Below are 19,015 nucleotides of genomic sequence, written 5' to 3' on the forward strand. Positions count from 1 at the left end.
CGTCGGCCAGCGAAATATTTGATTTAATATTACATAATGATCATGGGAAAGTACAGGCAGCAAAGTTACCATGGATACATTCAGTGAGACAATGGGTGAACAAGATTCTTATAGTGAAACGTTTGCATTGTGGGTAGGGAATACACAGGTAAGTGGGAGTGACCATAGTGGAGAATTTAGGATGGCGGGAGCGGCCAATTTAACTGCAATACACTATGGGGAAGTGGACATGTGTGCATGTCTGCAAGCATGGCTGCAAGAAGGTTAAAGGAATCTACCTAACAAGGAAGTAGGTCGATTGGCCTGGCCTTAGTATCAGACATAGTGGCTCCAGTGGGAATGCAAATGTAAACTTTCTTAACCTCTCTCAGTTAGAGAGAGGAAGGGATGCATCTTAAGATACAGGGAGAATGTATACAGTTCCTTTTAATGTGAATAGTAATTATATAAACAAGGTTAATATAATTGTTATATGATTGTATATGATAGTTATGATTGATATTTCCACGACACACACATAACGCATCAGCTAGCTGCCAGTCAGCAGAACAAGGTGACCCTCACTGCCCGGGAAGGAAGGCATCTACTGAAATAACACGACAATCCAAACAGACCCATTCAGACTTCTGTTCACACACACACACACACACTTACAAACTAGACACTACAAAAAAATAAAATAAAATGCGTCACAACAAAGTGCACAACACTACTCCGATTGTACGTTGGCTCACCATGACAAGGGGAGCCAGCCCCACAAAGTCCCTCTGGGTGGTGTAGATCCTCATGGCTCCCTCCGTCTTGGCACCCTGGTCCTGGGACCTCTGGGGGAGCTCCAGCTTCCAGATGATCACCTGGCTGTCCAGTGGACTGCTGAGCTCCTCCACCTCAAAGTCCATCTGGAGCACCTCCAGGAGACTGCTGTCCAGCCTGCTTAAGGGGCACACGCACACACGTGAACAAACACACGATCACACACACACACACACACACACACACACACACACACACACACACACACACACACACACACACACACACGCGCACACACACACACACACACAGACACAAAACACACAATCACACACACGCAAACACAGACACGCAAACACCATGATAGTTGGACTGCATTGAGGTAGTGTGATGCTGCGCTGTAGTTTTAATGTTGCAAGCCTTTCTCTCACACATACACACACACACACACACACACACACACACACAAATAAACGCACCCCCACAAACACACACACACACACACACACACACACACACACACACACACACACACACACACACACACACACACACACACACACACACACACACACACACACAAACACACACAAATATCACAGAAGCTCGTCTGAATTTTGGCTGCACTGTTGGACAAGCAAAACGCTAACCCTGATCAGCAAATCATTTTAGTTTGATTCAGTTATTTAATTATATTATTCAATTTATTTGTACATGCACAACACTATTATACACTATCTTGCTAACCAATCAGGGCATCTGTAAACAACAAACCAACCAAAAGTCGGACAAACAAACAATCAAACAGTGGTAAACAACTGGGCAGAAACACGACCTTGTTGACATATTTAGCGTTCCTTTCAACATGCCGTTGTTGTCAAAGCTAATAGAGAACTGGGGGGGGGGGGGGCTTTATCAAAGCACTGCCCCCCGATAGGCTGATTATTTCGCACCAGTGTCATTTAATTCTGTCTGACCGCGTTATGTTCGAGTGGAGATAATGACTTTGTTGGGCGTGACCAAGAAGGTGAGACTGGCTGTGAATACCAAATGAATGAGGACCAGGGCAGAGCGGTGTGATCATGTGTGAGAGCAGTAGGGCCGAGCTCTTCGAGTGGCCAACGACGTGCGTCGCGACCTAGGTCGCATTGGTCGCGACGTAGGTCGCATTGGTCGCTGTGTTGGTCGCTCGTCTGGCTGCCGTTTTCTCGTCTGGCTCGGTCGCTCAAAGTCTATGGGCGGTCCTTAACAGTCAATTTGCATGTTATTAACGGGTTTTTTGCGACAGTTGAAGTACCAGAAAGCCATGCTCTCTGGCGAAAACTACCTACAGCTCTTTATTGCTAATATTGTTTTAATATTTTTATATTGAAGTACAGTTTAAAATGATGAAATCGTTGGTCTATCAGTATCAATAAAATACATAAGTTGTAATTTGGGGCGTATTCAAATAATTTATTTATTTGTATTTTATATCTTATATAGCCTATATATTTGTTTTGTTAAATGTCATTGAGCCTAATAAGGTATATTATGCACAAAGTTCTTCGTTATAGAGCGATATTCCTCTTTAATATAAGAGGAATAGTTTGAAATCAATGCCACAGTGGCGCAAGCTGTGGTACAAGTGGTAGTGACGCTAAGTTATTGATCCTGAAGGCCGGTGTTCTATTCTCTCCACGGACTGATTCATTTTTGCTCTTTTAGTCAAACTTATTGACGCAATCGGCCTCTTTCATTTAACATTTTTGTATGATTTAGTACGATGGTATGGTATGATAATTATATGACGGGCTGCGACGCTGGCTGGTATCGGCTGGCTAGCTGCGACGACAGGCCAGCCGCGCTGGCTGCCACTGTCCGCGCTGGCTGCCACTGGCCGCGCTGGCTGCCACTGTCCGCGCTGGCTGCCACTTGCCGGCCGCGCTGGCTGCCACTTGCCGGCCGCGCTGGCTGCCACTTGCCGGCCGCGCTGGCTGCCACTGGCTCTGGCAGGCTGACCGACTAGGTCGCGACCATAAAAGCGTCGCGACCCTTTTGGCGGCAAATAGGTCGCAACCAACCAGAGGTATGGCTGAATGAGCGACCTGTGGCAGCCAGCCATTGTCACCATGGCTGCTACCACAACCAAAAGCCTATGTTATCAGTTAACATCTCATTGAACAGAATAAATATGGGCTACGTGCGTCAGTGTAATAAAAACGTACATGCAATAATATATAGCCTAGCTTAGATATTGATAGACCAATATGCCTTTTTATAATATAAAAATAAATAGGCCTTTTGGTCTGTCCATCTATAATTAATTTTAAATTAACTTTGTAATACAGTGATGCGTATGAATTTGTATTGATTATATTGTATAGCCTTTTCTTTTTTAAATGTCAAAGACTAATAAAATATCCTATGAAGCAAATTATAGTGTAATATAGTTCTATAAAAAGTGTAACGTGTCTATCATAGAAGTCACAGTGGTGTACCTGTTGATAAGTGTAACGATGTTCATCATGTTGGCCACAGTGGTGTATGGTAGCGATGCTAGGTTAGTAATCAAGGGGATGTGGGTATGAATTTGTTCACAGTCAGATAGATTTTTGCTCTTTTAGTCAAGCTTATTGACGCAATCGGCCTCTTTCATTTTAACATTTTAGCAGGATTTAGTACAATGTTATGATAATTATACGACGTAATGACGGGCTGCGACGCTGGCTGGGTCGGTTGGCTGGCTGCGACGACAGGCCAGCCGCTGGCTGCCGCTGGCAACTGCCGCTGGTCGCTGGCACTAGCTCTGGCAGGCTGACCGACCAGGTCGCGACCATAAAAGCGTCGCGACCCTTTTGGCGTCAAATAGGTCGCAACCAACCAGAGGTATGGCTGAATGAGCGACCTGTGGCAGCCAGCCATAGCCAGCGTCAATAAGTTTGACTAAAAGAGCAAACATCTATCTGATTGTGAATAAATTCGAACCAACGAACGCTTGAATACTAACCTAGCATCGCTACCACTTACACCACTGTGGCTAACAAGCGAAGCATCGTTACACTTATAATCAATAAGTGTAACTGTGGCTTTTATGATAGACACGTTACACTTTTTATAGAACTATATTACACTATAATTTGCTTCATGGGATATTTCATTAGTCTTTGACATTTAAAAAAGAAAAGGCTATAGGCTACAATATAATCAATACAAATTCATACGCATCACTGTATTACAAAGTTAATTTAAAATTAATTATAGATGGATAGACCAAAAGGCCTATTTATTTTTATATTATAAAAAGGCATATTGGTCTATCAATATCTAAGCTATATATTATTGCATGTACGTTTTTATTACACTGACGCACGTAGCCTATATTTATTCTGTTCAATGAGATGTTAACTGATAACATAGGCTTTTGGTTGTGGTAGCAGCCATGGTGACAATGGCTGGCTGCCACAGGTCGCTCAATCAGCCATACCTCTGGTTGGTTGCGACCTATTTGCCGCCAAAAGGGTCGCGACGCTTTTATGGTCGCGACCTAGTCGGTCAGCCTGCCAGAGCCAGTGGCAGCCAGCGCGGCCAGTGGCAGCCAGCGCGGCCAGTGGCAGCCAGCGCGGCCAGTGGCAGCCAGCGCGGCCAGTGGCAGCCAGCGCGGCCAGTGGCAGCCAGCGCGGCAGGCCTGTCGTCGCAGCTAGCCAGCCGATACCAGCCAGGCGTTGCTGCCCGTCATTACGTCGTATGATTATCATACCATCGTACTAAATCATACAAAAATGTTAAATGAAAGAGACCGATTACGATTACGAGTTTGAGTAAAATGGCAAATCTATACCTGATCGTGATGGGTATCGAACAGCCATTACGTTGATTACCAACCTAGGGCCACAACCACTTGTACCACTTAATTATAACTAATATATCACTCTATAACGAAGTGCTTTGTGCATAATATACCTTATTAGGCTTAATGACATTTAACAAAACAAATATATAGGCTATATATAAGATATAAAATTCATTATTTGACTGATAGACTGATAGACGAACGATTTCATCATTTTAAACTGTACTTCAATATAGAAATATTAAAACAATATTAGCAATAAAGAGCTGTAGTAGCTTTCGCCCTTTCTGGTACTTCAACTGTCGCAAAAAACCCGTTAATAACATGCAAATTAACTGATTAAGGACCGCCCATAGACTTTGAGCGACCGAGCCAGCCAGCGACCAAAACGGCAGCCAGACGAGAAAACGGCAGCCAGACGTGCGACCAACACAGCGACCAAAGCGACCTACGTCGCGACCAATGCGACCTACGTCGCGACCAATGCGACCTAGGTCGCGACGCACGTCGTTGGCCACTCAGAGAGCTCGGCCCTGCTCTGTGAGAGGGCTGATTCATTAGGTGGGGCGATCTAGCCGGACTCATGCACAATCCTGCCCTGTCCACCACGGCCAGGGCAGCACTCAGAGTTAGCCTTGATCTGTGAACTTCCTTTCATCAACACAAGCAGGTGCTTCGGTATGTGACCTCGCACCGGTTCTTAGTATGACCATCCAATGAGAGTGTGCGTACTGGAAAAACACTACTGTTGTTCTGTTGTGGCCAACTGTATCATTTCCCAAGCCTAATTTCCCGAGTAAAGACACACTAATCTTAATCCAGCGATGGCTCATCCACGTATCTATCTATTGTTTGAGGGGGTGTGTCCGCATCGGTTGAAATAAGAGAATGCGTCAGGTTATGAAAAAATCGCACACTAGTTTTGAGTGGGATAGGTTATGACAACGGTACTGTCACCGATTTCCAACTCCGTGGAATTAGTAGTTGGGTAGAGAAGGTCCGCAGCCATGCAGAACAATGATATCACTCCCCAGTCAGGATGACGCATCAATCTCTGAGATGAAACCCAATACCCTCTGAAATGTTGTGGCACACGTTTTTTTCTCTGTATGTTTTGAAAGTTGAACAGCATTCGGATAAAACAAACATGCTCATATCCAGATGATTGACAACGCCATAGCAGAATTTCTGAGACTGCATGCCGCCGGGAAACCAGAAAGTGTGAGGGAATGAGTTACGTTGAATGTTAATCTGCTGTCGGATTCGTAAGACTATGCTCTCGTTAAATTTTTACCAGGAGCTGGACTGCATGACATGTTAACCGATGTTTTGAAAAAACATTCCTCATTATCTCAAGATACATGGTAAAATATGTGCTCCTTCAATTTACCCAAAGGAGCACTGTGTGGTTGTGTATGTTTATGTGTGTGTGTGTGTGTGTGTGTGTGTGTGTGTGTGTGTGTGTGTGTGTGTGTGTGTGTGTGTGTGTGTGTGTGTGTGTGTGTGTGTGTGTGTGTGTGTGTGTGTGTGTGTGTGTGTGTGTGTGTGTGTCTATACATATGCGTGGGTGCGTATGTATATGCGTGCTTGTGTGTGTGTTTGTGTGCGCTATATTTTATGAGTGCCTTGGGTCCGTGTAGCAATAGCTACACAGCTTCATGTACTGAATATATTAAATCGACCAACCCATTTTTCACTACACGATTCTATATTTCAACACCAATAAATACCACTTTTAAGTTTCTGTCCAGTCACATTTTAGACAAAGTCCATTTAAATGTAATGTTTTCCTTGATAAGGATGTTTTTGCCATCTCAAGGAGCAGCAGTCTGTCTCAGGGGAGTGCTGGGGGCAAGTAGTCTGTAGCCCACTGTAAAGACTGTTTAGTAAACTGTATTGAGATTGAGTATGAAGTGAACTGTATTGAGTATTTAATTAACTATCTAGTTGAGTATGAAATGAACTGTATTGAGTAGTTAACTATCTTAATTATGAAGTAAACTATATTGAGTATTAAGTCAACTGTATTGAATCTGAAGTCAACTATATTGAGTATGAAGTAAACAATACTGAGTATGAAGACAGGAGAATAATATGGAAACTGTAGCCTAAATTGTAATGAGAATGTAGGTATTATGTAGAACTGTAAATATGAACGTCACTTACCTATACATCGTGTTTGTCTTCAGCTTCAATCTCAACAATGTGATAAACCGTGCTGTTCTCATTCCAATGCAAGACGGAATTGAATAATTAGAGAATCGTTCCATATTGACAACGTAACGGTTCAACTGTCAAAACAAGACATGTTTGTTTCCCCTAAGCACGCCCTTATCCCTTAGATAAGGCATTAACACAGATATTCACTTTAAGTCTGTATCTGTGAGATGATTGGGGGAGTTCCATCACCACCAAAGCCCTCTGTCGATTTCAGAAGACGAATTGACTGCAGGAACCTGTCTAAGCCGTGCTGAACATTCTCATGAAGTGGCTCCTTTAAAGGCTCATGGTGGCGGAGGATAAAGCAGCTTCAATGTTTACAAGCACATCACGGTTGGTCCCCACAGACACAGAAGTGTAGAAAGGGAGTAGGAAATCTGCAAAGTGGAGTGAGGACCGAAAGACTTGGCAGGGGCTCTGTGTGTCCCAACGTTTTGAGAGGATTACCAAAGCCAACTCTGAATGGGAAAAATATGTTTAAGTTGAGATAAACAATGTCCTAATCCATGAGGGGTGGGGGGCTGGGGGCAGTGTTACCACTCAATGGGGACGCATGTTAATAATGTCGACACAGGAATGCCACTGACTCAGTTTGCTGTTGAGTGTCGTTGTGAGTGCAGAGACATCCACCATCAAACAGAAATCCATTCCGCATTGGGAATGTGCCTAATGTTAACTCATAGATTCAGAAATGCATCCCTTAGGACCAAGTGGGTGTTCCCTTGAATCAATGCTGCAATTCACACATCAATGCCGCAATAAACTGTAATCATTTTGTGATTCGTCATCATTAATGACTTCAACCAGTTCCTCCATTCTCATCTAAACACAATATGAGTACCTGAAAGCCTTTTCAACTTCCTAGATTGTAAAGTAGCCTTTGTCTATTCAAGTAGAGAGTGGTGTATGGAAGTAAATCTGGGCCATCGGATTTTGATTCATGAGCCATTGAATTCACACACTGAATATTTATGCATTGAAATGAAGTATCTGGATTTTTTGCCTCCCAATATAACTCTTTAACATTTTCAGCCAATAATTGTCACCTTTATTATTCAATCAAATAAAATTCAAAATGAAATTTTAGACATTAAAAAATTCAACTAAAATATTTTCATGCCAAAGTCACCTGCAAAATGCAATGCATGAAATTTAGTGTTAAAATCCGGGGACCCAAGGAAGAGCAATCCATCCTAGATGCTAGATCGCGGTCAAGCATGGAGAGCGGGAATAGCGTCACTCGCTGGTTCTTTTTTTCTTGATACAAACGTTAATTCTAAACAGGATTTTACATAGTAGCCTATAATAGGAAATGCTCAAAGGTAAATCAACTTCATTAAACATTGACTGTAGCTTTTTATGGGGAGAGAAGCAACGGTGGTGGACCTTACGAAACGCCCTATCCATTGTATCGGTCTGTAAAATGCTAATCAAATAAAATAAAATGGGTTTATGTGTTTAATGCACACACTCTTTTTTTTTTTTTACTGCAGTATGAAATAAACAATGAACTAATGCCTGTATGTGAAGTGTGTGTGTGTGTGTGTGTGTGTGTGTGTGTGTGTGTGTGTGTGTGTGTGTGTGTGTGTGTGAGTGTGTGTGTGTGTGTGTGTGTGTGTGTGTGTGTGTGTGTGTGTGTGTGTGTGCGTGCGTGCGTGCTTGCGTGCGTGCGTGCGTGCGTGCGTGCGTGCGTGCGTGCGTGCGTGCGTGCGTGCGTGCGTGCGTGCGTGCGTGTGTGTGTGTGTGATTGCAGTGACTTGGCTAGATTGACATGCAGTGTAAGGGTAATTGTGGTGGGTTAAGGAGCCCAATTGATTAAGGCACCAATTTGGGGCGATCCAAGCTCCCTTTGCCTACATTTTTGTCTGATGCTGGGGCAATCTGAAGCCCGCTGCCCACAGTGGAAGCCTGGAAGGAGAGCGCAGAGCCGACAGTATTGTGCAACTCAAGCGGCAGCAGCTTGTAGCACCAGTGGCGCTTCTTCCCGAGCGTGCCTCGCCCGACAGCAAACTGCTTTTAATTTGTCATCCTCATATCTGTATCATGTCACTCGATGCGAAATAGTGTTGGCTCTGCACGCTCGTTGCGCTCTTGTTATGCCACAACAGAGGCATATCAACCTTTTTGCTCCAGCCACTTCACGTGCGCCACTGCGCCCGGTGTCACAAAACGAATTCCCCCAATCAAAGTGATAGATGACGATATAAACGTTAAGTTTTAAGAACGTCCATGTTTCCGCATGTGAACGACTTCATGCCTGTCTACTCTTCAAAGTCGTGCATGTTGCAGACAGCGCCCCCTGGGGTCACACTTTTCGGTGGGTCGCAGAATTCTGTTTAGGCCCCGTTTACACGAGGACGCTTGCGGGTAAAAACGACAAAATATTTTATCGGAAGAACCTTTTGTTTAGACGGTGACGGCGTTTTTGGGGCATGAAAATGCATAAATCTGAAACCACCCTCCAGAGTGGAAAAGTTGAATATGCTCCGCCGTAGCGTTTCCGTCTCCACTGCCCAGACGCAAAACACTGCTCAGATCTGCTCACGTCGCGTACGCGTTTACGTCACATACATGTGCCAGTACAAGGAAATAAACAAACATGTCAGATTATTTCCATGCATCGGACCTTCAAGCTGCTCTGGCAGCTCTAACAAGCGTACAGGAGTATTTCCACGAAATGTACAGGATATGTACAGATAGTTACTGAACAGAGAAGGATCTTTTGGTTTTTGCGGCACGGGGAAGAGAAGAAGGAAGATTCTACGCATGCGCTCAGACATGGCGGTGTTGTGTGATAGTGTATCACAGCACCACCTAGCCGCCGGGCATGCATACCCAATTGAATTCCACACACTTTTGCGTCACCGTATGCACGCAGATTTCCTCCCGAAAACGCTCGTCTAAACGCGGAATAAAAAGTGAAGACGCGACGCCACTTTTGCGTCTTCTGTTCATCGTGTAAACGTAGCCTAACACACTCTCCTTGCTCGTACACAATCTAGTATCTAGGATTGATTGCTCTTCCTTGGGTCCCTCAATGTTAACGCTGAATTTCACATATTGAATTTTGGAGCTGACTTTGGCCTGTTGAATTTGGGCATGGTGAAAATATTTTAGGAGAATTTTTTGAAGAAATAAAGCTGAAAATTATTTGTTCTGAATTTTAAGAGTTAAATTCAGAGGCAAAAAATCCACGGACGTTATTTCAATGCATAAATATTCTGTGCAAAGAATTCAATGGCTTTTTATTTTCAAAATCCGAAGCCACAGATTTACTTCCATGGTGTTGCATCACCAACAATCAGCATTAGCAGTACTTGTCTTTGGAGTAAGCCCTTTATCAGGGCTGAATCTCAATGGTTTGTGCTCTGAGTGTAAGTTACATAACTGAGTGATATTCATTTGCAATCAGAAATCCCTAATTTTGTTCCTGTTAATTACTTTGTATTAATGTTTGTCTGACATCGGACAAAAACCTTACTGTAAAATAACTGATCTCAGTCTATTTCACAAAATAAGTTATAATATGAAACCATACTAACGCGTTGAATATATATGCTAACGGTAGAGTAGTCATACTGATGTCATGAGTCTGAACATTACCTTTTCCCGGGTATGGGAGCTGTCCTCTGACACACCACGTTGATGGTCCCATCCGTCCCCGTATCCAGCGTCATGTCCCACAGCAGGGTGTTGGTGGGAGTCGCTGTGCGAAAGGTTACCCCTTTCTTTACAGTGGCTCTGGGAAAGGTAAAAGAAGATGGGAGAGAAAGGTCAAAGACAAGGTAGACGAGAATTATTCTACCGTAACTCCGGAGAGAGCTTCAGAACATACCGACAATCATTAGTTTGGCACATCGGCTATTCATTATTACGGATATATTCTGTTGTGTTATATAACAGAGTTGATATACGAATTCCAGTGAATTGGTGTGTATTAATCCGTTCATCTATTTATCCATTGCACTTATATACTCTCTTCTTCTTAAAGATGTCCCATTTGTTGCCAAAAACATCACAGATTTACTTTGAAGCAGGGTTACATCCATCACGTTCTTTCGAACAAGACTACTGTTGGACTTCAAAACTACAAACACTTTTCTTCACCCGGACTCCAGCACTGAAGCATAACAACAGAAGGTTGTCTGCTTGGATCTCGGTCGCCCCTTCTACATGCTATACACACACAGTGACAGGGCGTAACTTTGAAACCTTGCCCATAAACACTGTGGCTGTAAAACCGCGTAGAGCGCGTTACGATTCTCTCAGGAAAGAGTAATCAACCTCAGAGGCGTCTCATCAATCTGCTTCTGAGTGCATCTTCAGCTTGGCAAGGAGTAGCGGTTGGCCAGGACTCTCAAAGTCAGCCGTGAATCCCTGTGCGCGCCATCAGTCAGACTAAAGAGCAACAATTAGAGAGAGAAGAACGATGCGTTCAAACACATTAACATCTAATTGAAGTATAATCACGTGTTCGTGTCTGTCTATCGGTGTGTCCCTGTGTGTGTGTGTTTATACGTCTGTGTGTGTGTGTGTGTGTGTCTGTGTGTGTGTGTGTGTGTGTGTGTGTGTGTGTGTGTGTGTGTGTGTGTGTGTGTGTGTGTGTGTGTGTGTGTGTGTGTGTGTGTGTGTGTGTGTGTGTGTGTGTGTGTGTCTTGTCTTTGGCAGTCTAGGCCATGTGCATAGGCTGGTGTTCAGTGGACTTAACATCAGTGGACTAAGTAAAAGAAGGGCCAGACAGCTAGCTAAGTACTGCTCAATATCAGCTGTTATAGGGAGCATGTTCATCTGGAAAAGGAGATGTTTCCTGTACCCTTAATGTTCCCATAACAAGATGTTTGTTGGTCAAATAGTTGTTGGATAATTCATCACATTTGGTTCCTAAAATGATAATAACTTGTAATGTGGAATCAAATAAAGTACATCAAATGTGTGTGCGTGTGCGTGTGCGTGTGCGTGTGTGTGTGTGTGTGTGTGTGTGTGTGTGTGTGTGTGTGTGTGTGTGTGTGTGTGTGTGTGTGTGTGTGTGTGTGTGTGTGTGTGTGTGTGTGCGCATGCATGCCCATGTGTGTGTGTTTTCCTGCATTCTCGGTGTGTGGACCATTGATCAAAGGACACATAGAGCATAGAGAGAGCACATTCAGCGAGGCGCGTTCAGCAAACCGGGATCTGTCTTTCTTTCTTTCTTTCTTTCTTTCTTTCTTTCTTTCTTTCTTTCAGTCCATCAGTCCCTCTTTGTTTATTTATTTAATTACATTGAAAACTCCTTTCTTTATTGTGAACGCTTCACATCGTCAATATGCCAGTGTATGCACACATCAACATCCTGTAATGCTGCTCGTGCTCATCACCACAGCATTTATTACCGTATTTTTACTTGCTAGATTAAAAAAGTCTAAGCAATTGTTTTTTTTAGCTGCCACATGGTCAAATCTATCTGCCATGGTGCAGGCGTTCCTTGGATCCTGGTGGCCAGGCTTTAGAGTGTAGCATGTTAGACACTTGATTCGGGGCTTGAAGTGCAACAGGAGAGAGACATACGTACATTTTTTGCGTCTCCTATAAAGGTCTTCTATTTATGATGCGAGTTCTGTGTGATTCCAGGGAAGGATGGGGTTCATCGGCTATGGCGTAGGGTTGTTATGCTTAAACCCTGCCTGCGTGCATTCGCAGGAGACACATACACGGGGAAGGGAGAGAGTGGCATTTCAGTGGGGTTCAGTGTCTTTTTTAGAAGTCCCTTTGAAATGAATTTGTAGAATACATGTATTTATTTCTGCTTTGTTTTCATGTTTCTGCGGGTTTTAAACACCGGGAACGTGGTCGATGTTGATGTTGATGGTGTTTTTGGGTTGAACCAGCCACACACAAACACACGCACACACACACACACACACACACACACACACACACACACACACAAATAAAGTAACTCACATATGCCCAGACCCACTCACTGACACACACACACACACACACAAACACTGAGCCAGAGTACATGAAGAGGAGCCGTGCGCAGTGGGGGCGCCATCTTTCATCTGAGGGATGAAGCTATGTGAGTAGGGATAAAAGATGGAGCCATGGGCGACTCAGACGCCGCAGAAGCAACATCTGATAGGTCAGCACTCGAAATAAGGCAGTAATACAGTAATAACCTGCTACATGAATACAGTTACTGCAGTTTTTAAAATACAGTCATTGGATTCATTGTTTAGCCCAAACACAGCAACTATAACAACGATATAGATATATATTTATATATGTTTTCAGCCTTCAACAAGTGAAAATTATAATTATTTCTATATTCCATATGTAAATAAATAAAAGTTTCTATCCGAAATCCCAGATATTATAACATCATAAGATCAATAACACATTGAATTATCACCCAGTTGTTCCAAGTGGATCTTCTTGCCAGCTCATATCCTCCCATGGACTGAAAATCTAAAGGACTCAACCATTGATTATAATTTTTCAGGTTTCATGCATTTCAACTTTTACATTCCATCAGTGTCTCTAACTGCAGAGATTACAGAAGGACTGCAGGATTGGAATTATCAGAAAATTGGACTTTAATCCTGTGCAGCCATGGATGTAAGGGTGGTGACATGTCATGTATCTTGAACTGCGGGCCAATCCCCCGGGCGCTAAGCTAGTAATGGCTGCAGAACGACTTGGCCTGCATTGAGAAAACACCGCAAAGTGCACACAGAGATCAGCGTGGCCAGCCTGTAGTTCAGATCCCCCGGATAATCTCCAAGTTTACCAGCACCTTTCCCCCCCGAAGAAGAAGAAGAAGAAGAAGAAGAAGAAGAAGAAGAAGAAGAAGAAGAAGAAGAAGAAGAAGAGGAAGAAGAAGAAGAAGAAGAAGAAGAAAGCCCGCCCTGAAGGCACTGTTCCAAGAAACAAAGGATTTACTTTCCCTGTTCGGCTTCTAAACTGTGGATGGAGAGAAGCAGAGACCATGTCTGCGGTTAGGAGGCACGGGGGAGGCTGGGCCAGGGAGCCTGCTACTTGAGCTCCAACAGGCCAGGGAAGACGGATGCCCAGGGAGACTGAAGCTGACAGAGTGTGAGAGAACCAGCTCTTGGCTGCCGAGCGCGCCATCCATCTCACCTCCGAGCAGGTGAGGCATGAGTGGCAGCAGGGTTTTTCATATTTTACATACTCCTTAACATACTCCCCTCAGTCCCTGGCGAGCACACGCTCAGCAGGAGAACACTCACGAGACATGCCAAAAGACTATCACACGCACATACATGCATGTGCGCACACACCAACACTGACGTGATGTCGCAGGTGCATGTGTTATGTAAAGACACACACAAATGCATTGACCTCTGGCATCCTTCCATGCAGACATAAACTCCCTTTGCAAACTAGGACACACATGGCCTCTCCACCTCTGTCACACACGATCAACCCAGCCCCTTGGCCCATGTCTTATGCAAGTCGTGCTGTTTGCTCTTTCTCTCCAAGTGTCTTCTGTAGTCTTTCTCTTGACTTTTTTTCTTGTTTTGTTGCGCAGTTATTTCTCTCTAAAGGCTCAATTTCGAGGCTCCAAAGGAAAACACAGGAACAAACTGGGCGGTGGAGCCTGGTAGAAGGATCAGACTGCCCCAGTGTCGACCAGCAGACAAGCCGGCCGCAACAGTAATGGTGACCTGTGAAGTACGACCCAGACTCACCGCCTCATTAAGGGCGGCTTGGGGAAAACAGATGGATGATGGCTGGATGAGTTACAGATGGAGGGATGGATGCTAGATGGAGGGATGGTGTTTTTAATCACGCCTCCTAGCGGATTTGTTTTCCGTTCTTTTTTCCTCCACACATCGCCTCAGGGCCGCTGGGCCCCTGTTGCACCCCGATGCAATCAGAAACAGATGCAATGGTTAATTATGCAAGCAAATGTCCGTCGTTTAGCACGTAGCTGATCGTTGGTGATCAGCTACGTGCTTGTCATCGGTAAGTTCGGTGGAGCCGGTGGGGCCTTGAAGGCATTGGGCTGCCAAGTGGGAGGAGTCAGAGCACGCAAACCAATGATGAATAATAAGGCGTGCATAATAATACATGCATGCATTTAATATGATAAAGCTGGGCGGGCACTGAGTGATACAGGATAACGTTTTAATCACGAAAACCTTGAGGTTAACAAGCTAGCATGAAACCTGTATGCTCTTTGGAGTTCATAACTGGTTCATATATTAACAACATAATGAATAAATCAATAAAAAACCCGAGCTGACGAGGTGCTCGCCGTGCCCCTCCCGCTGAGAGACGAGCACAGGCGGAATGAGACGGAACTAATTGACCTTCACGTTAACGGTGCGTGCACTCGACCTTTATCAAAGCGTCACAGAGGATGAGGGATGACTTCCAGCGCCAGACAGGTGTGGATTCATCTCCTCCCCACCCCATGACCCCGTCACACATGGACACACGCACCCGACCCCAACACGTACCGACACACACACACATGACCCCAACACACACAGGGACACACACACAACCCCAACAAATACAGACACACAACCAGGACCCAAACCCACACAGACACAGACGCACACACACACGACCCAAACACACACCCACACACACACACACACACCCCAAACACACACAGACATCAAACACACCCCAACAGACACAGACACACACACTCACGACCCCTACACAAACACACAAACACAAGACCCCAACACACACAGACAAACACACACACACACGACCCCAACACACACAGACACACACACACACGACCCCAACACACACAGACACACACACACACGACCCCAACACACACAGACACACACACACACACGACCTCAACACACACAGACACACACACACGACCCCTACACACGCACACACACACAGACAACCCCAACACACACACACACACACACACACACACACAAACCCAACACACATGTTCACACACACACAGGAACCCAACGCACACAGACACACACCCACACACACACACACACACAAGACCCCAACACACGCAGACATATACACACAACCCCAACACACATGTTCACACACACACGACCCAGCCTCTGACTCACTCACTACTCCCGGTAGCGGGTCGACCAGGCTGACGAGGGGGTATTTCAGCGTAACTAAATGGGCCGTTCAGACAGTGATGAAGCACACAGACAGCTGTTACGGAGACCACTCACGGGGCCTGCTAATGACCTAACAAGCAGCAGGGGGGCGGGGTGCTGGGGGTGGGACGGTGCTAATGGCCTTACGGGGACTGAGGGCTGAGGTGGTGGTGGTGCGGCTGGTGGTGGTGGTGGTGGAAGCAAATGCACAGCAGTAAATTCATTATTTCCTGTGTACTGGTGGTAGCCACTGAGCCGTCTGTTCTATTGTTGGTGATTTGTACAAGGACAGGTCTCAACCACTGCCTGCCTGGTGCTGTGTGGCACTGAATTGACCAACTGTTGATTGGAGTAGACAGTAGGAGAGGAGAGGAGAGGCGCAGGAAGGAGGGGAGAAAAGAAGAGAAAAGAAGAGGCGCGGAGAGAAGAGAGGATAGGAGTGGAGGGCAGAGTAGCAGGGAGGAGAGGATGGAAGAGTATAGGAGAGGAGAGGAGAAGAGGAGAGAAGGGGAGGAGCGGAGAGGAGAGGAGCATGGAGTAGTGGAGAGGAGTGGAGAAGAGAGGAGCCGATAGGAGAGGAGAGGAGAGGAGAGCAAAAGAGAAGAGAGGAGGAGAGGAGGGAAGGAGAGGAGAGGAGCAGGGAGAAGAGGAGAATAGAGGAAAGGAGAGGATAAGAGGGGAGAGGAAAGGAGTGGTGTTCTGTGTTTACTTGGAAACAACCGGGAACTGAGTTTAAAAGGACAGTATGGGTTTAAGAGATCAGTGTGTATAAAAAACACAAGAGGGGAACGGCAGGAGTTCATTTTCTGCATCAGAGCTTAGTCAGGGAAGAAACAAGGACACAAGAATAAGGGAAATAGAGCGGCATCTTCTCTTGTCATTTTGATTAAACAAGCCTCCACTGCAGAGCAGCCCTGCGATGCTCACAGATGACTAAGACAGCAAAAGCAAAGCAAATAATGTCCGATAACCTCTGAGTCAAAGCCTTCGTAAAAGAGATAATAAAGATCCCAGAGATCGTAATGGGATGCCAAAACGCTTTAGCACAGTAATGAATCCATGCTACCGGGTGAATGACATTCTCATGGTCAACTAGAAAGTCCATAAAACAAATCTATGCCTCTGAGCAAGCTAGCCTTCATTTCTTTGGGACTACGTTGACTGGATTTGACTGTGATCTGTTGAAATGTGATTTTATTTTAAGTCCTGCTTAATAATAATCACATGAGGTTTAATGTAGTGAGCGGCCATAAAACCATCCGTAATACAATGAAGTGGGTGCGATATGTAGGTCAGTACAGTGCTCAGGTGGTAATCTCTCTGCCTCACCAGCATGATGTGAATGACATTCATTCATTCAACTGGAGAGCAGCACTGATAATACGATTAAAACTAAATCAATAAATTCCAATCCAAACATGATATTTCAGAAGAATTTGGGATTCGCAATACACAACATGCTCGATGTTTACAATATATGTTACTCTTTATCCCAGATTTGGAAAATTGGGGTACTAAAATCTGAGTAATAATTATAATAATTATATTATTATATTTTCCATGAATTACATTTCTCTTACTCCATCTGACTTGGTCTATTAGGAACACATTTTTCCAGGAGAAATAAGGAAAGGGGACTCACACCGCTGTTAAAAAGCCTCCATGGGATTCTACGAGATATCATGAACAAAAATGTATTTAAATATATCCTGAATCGTACCAATTCGATTTGTTTGGTTAAAGAACAGCCATTCCTCCTTCACCTCGTAATCGGGAAATCGAAAAAACTTACCGGAGAGTGAAGTTGAGAAGCTGGGCCGAGGAGACCATGAGGATGTAGAAGGTGGCGATGTCCGTTTTCTTCAGCGGTTTGGACGCGGTGCGTATGACGATGGCGTTCCCCAGCTTGAGGCGCGACAGCGTGGCCATTCCCTTGGGCACCTGCAGCAGCCTCAAGCTGCCGATCCTCTGCATGGGCGTGACCGGTAGCACCCTGGCCTGCCGCTGCTGCCCCCCCGGGCCCCCCCGGCGCCCCACCTCCGGGGAGCTGCAGCTCCCGCCGGCGCTGGGCCAGGCCTGGTAGTACAGCTCCACGGGGTTCCCCGAGGACGGGTCCTGCCTCTCGCTGCTGCTGCTGCTGCTCTCCCCTCCCGCGGCGGCGAACCAGCTGGGCAGAGGCACCAGCTCCGCCATGCAGGTCCCCTTTTCGCCCCCCAGGGTGCAGGAGCCCCTCACCTCCTGGGTCTGCCAGAAGGCGTACACCGTCACGCAGGGCAGCTCCTCCATCGCCTCCGCCGGCCGGCCGCCCCACTCCCGCCCCGCCACGTAGAACAGCACCCGCACCTTGGGCTTGGAGGAGAACACCCTGGGGGTCAGCACGAAGGACTGGATCTTCCAGTTGTAGGTGAGGGCCCCCGGGGCGTTGAAGAGCGGCACGCCCTGCAGGAGGTCCCGGGGGACGGGCTGCTGGGCCGACAGCGGGCCGTAGCTGGCGTTGACCACTGGCTGGCCACTGGCCCGCAGCACCACGAAGGGCTGTGTGTGGGTCCCCATGCTGGAGTTCCTCATGAAGTCCTGGCCCGCCTCCTTGAGGAGGAAGTACTCTGCGTCCAACAGCTCATAGTCGACGGGCAGGTAGACGGGGAGAGGCACCGAGCTCTTAGCGCTGTCACTCACGTCCCCTCTCTCCGAGTCTGGAGGACGAAGACAAGAAAAGCGTGTTAGGGATATCGAGGGAAGGCTTCCTTTAAAGTTACGAATTAGGATATAAGGAAAGTCTCCTCAGATCTAAACAAACTAAATTAAGTTGAAAGTTAAAAGGACCATTGGGGAACGAGCCTTGTGCATAGTTATTACGCTCAAAATCATCTAACCCTCCAATTTAATAAGAAAAATCCCCATAGTGGGTCCATGAGGGAAGTCATATGAATTACAATTCGAAAGGATTTGGGACATTGTAGTCTCTAAACCAGCGGATAACAAATGGACGCAGAGGGATATCATGGCAGCAATATTAAAGCAGCCAACCCAATATGGGGGTCACAGTGATTGCTTTTGTAATTATGTGCTTGTTGGTAATGTACCTTGTTTATAAGCGATA

General features: G+C 45.6%; 1 protein-coding gene across 2 annotated transcripts in view; it reads right to left on the minus strand.

The window, feature by feature from the left end:
• Positions 1-19,015, minus strand: part of LOC115545053 (transmembrane protein 132C) — a 34,834-nt gene that overhangs the window by 10,396 nt on the left and 5,423 nt on the right. Inside the window, exons 2-4 of one of the 2 annotated variants that reach the window (XM_030357813.1) lie at positions 17,708-18,608; positions 10,409-10,546; positions 735-933 (exon numbers count right to left, since the gene is read on the minus strand). In XM_030357813.1, coding sequence (XP_030213673.1) covers positions 735-933; positions 10,409-10,546; positions 17,708-18,608 — 1,238 coding nt within the window. The remainder of the gene's footprint in view (positions 1-734; positions 934-10,408; positions 10,547-17,707; positions 18,609-19,015) is intronic. The other variant, XM_030357814.1, reaches the window with a different exon arrangement.

The sequence above is a fragment of the Gadus morhua genome, chromosome 6 (assembly GCF_902167405.1).
Source record: "Gadus morhua chromosome 6, gadMor3.0, whole genome shotgun sequence".
NCBI lineage: Eukaryota > Metazoa > Chordata > Actinopteri > Gadiformes > Gadidae > Gadus > Gadus morhua.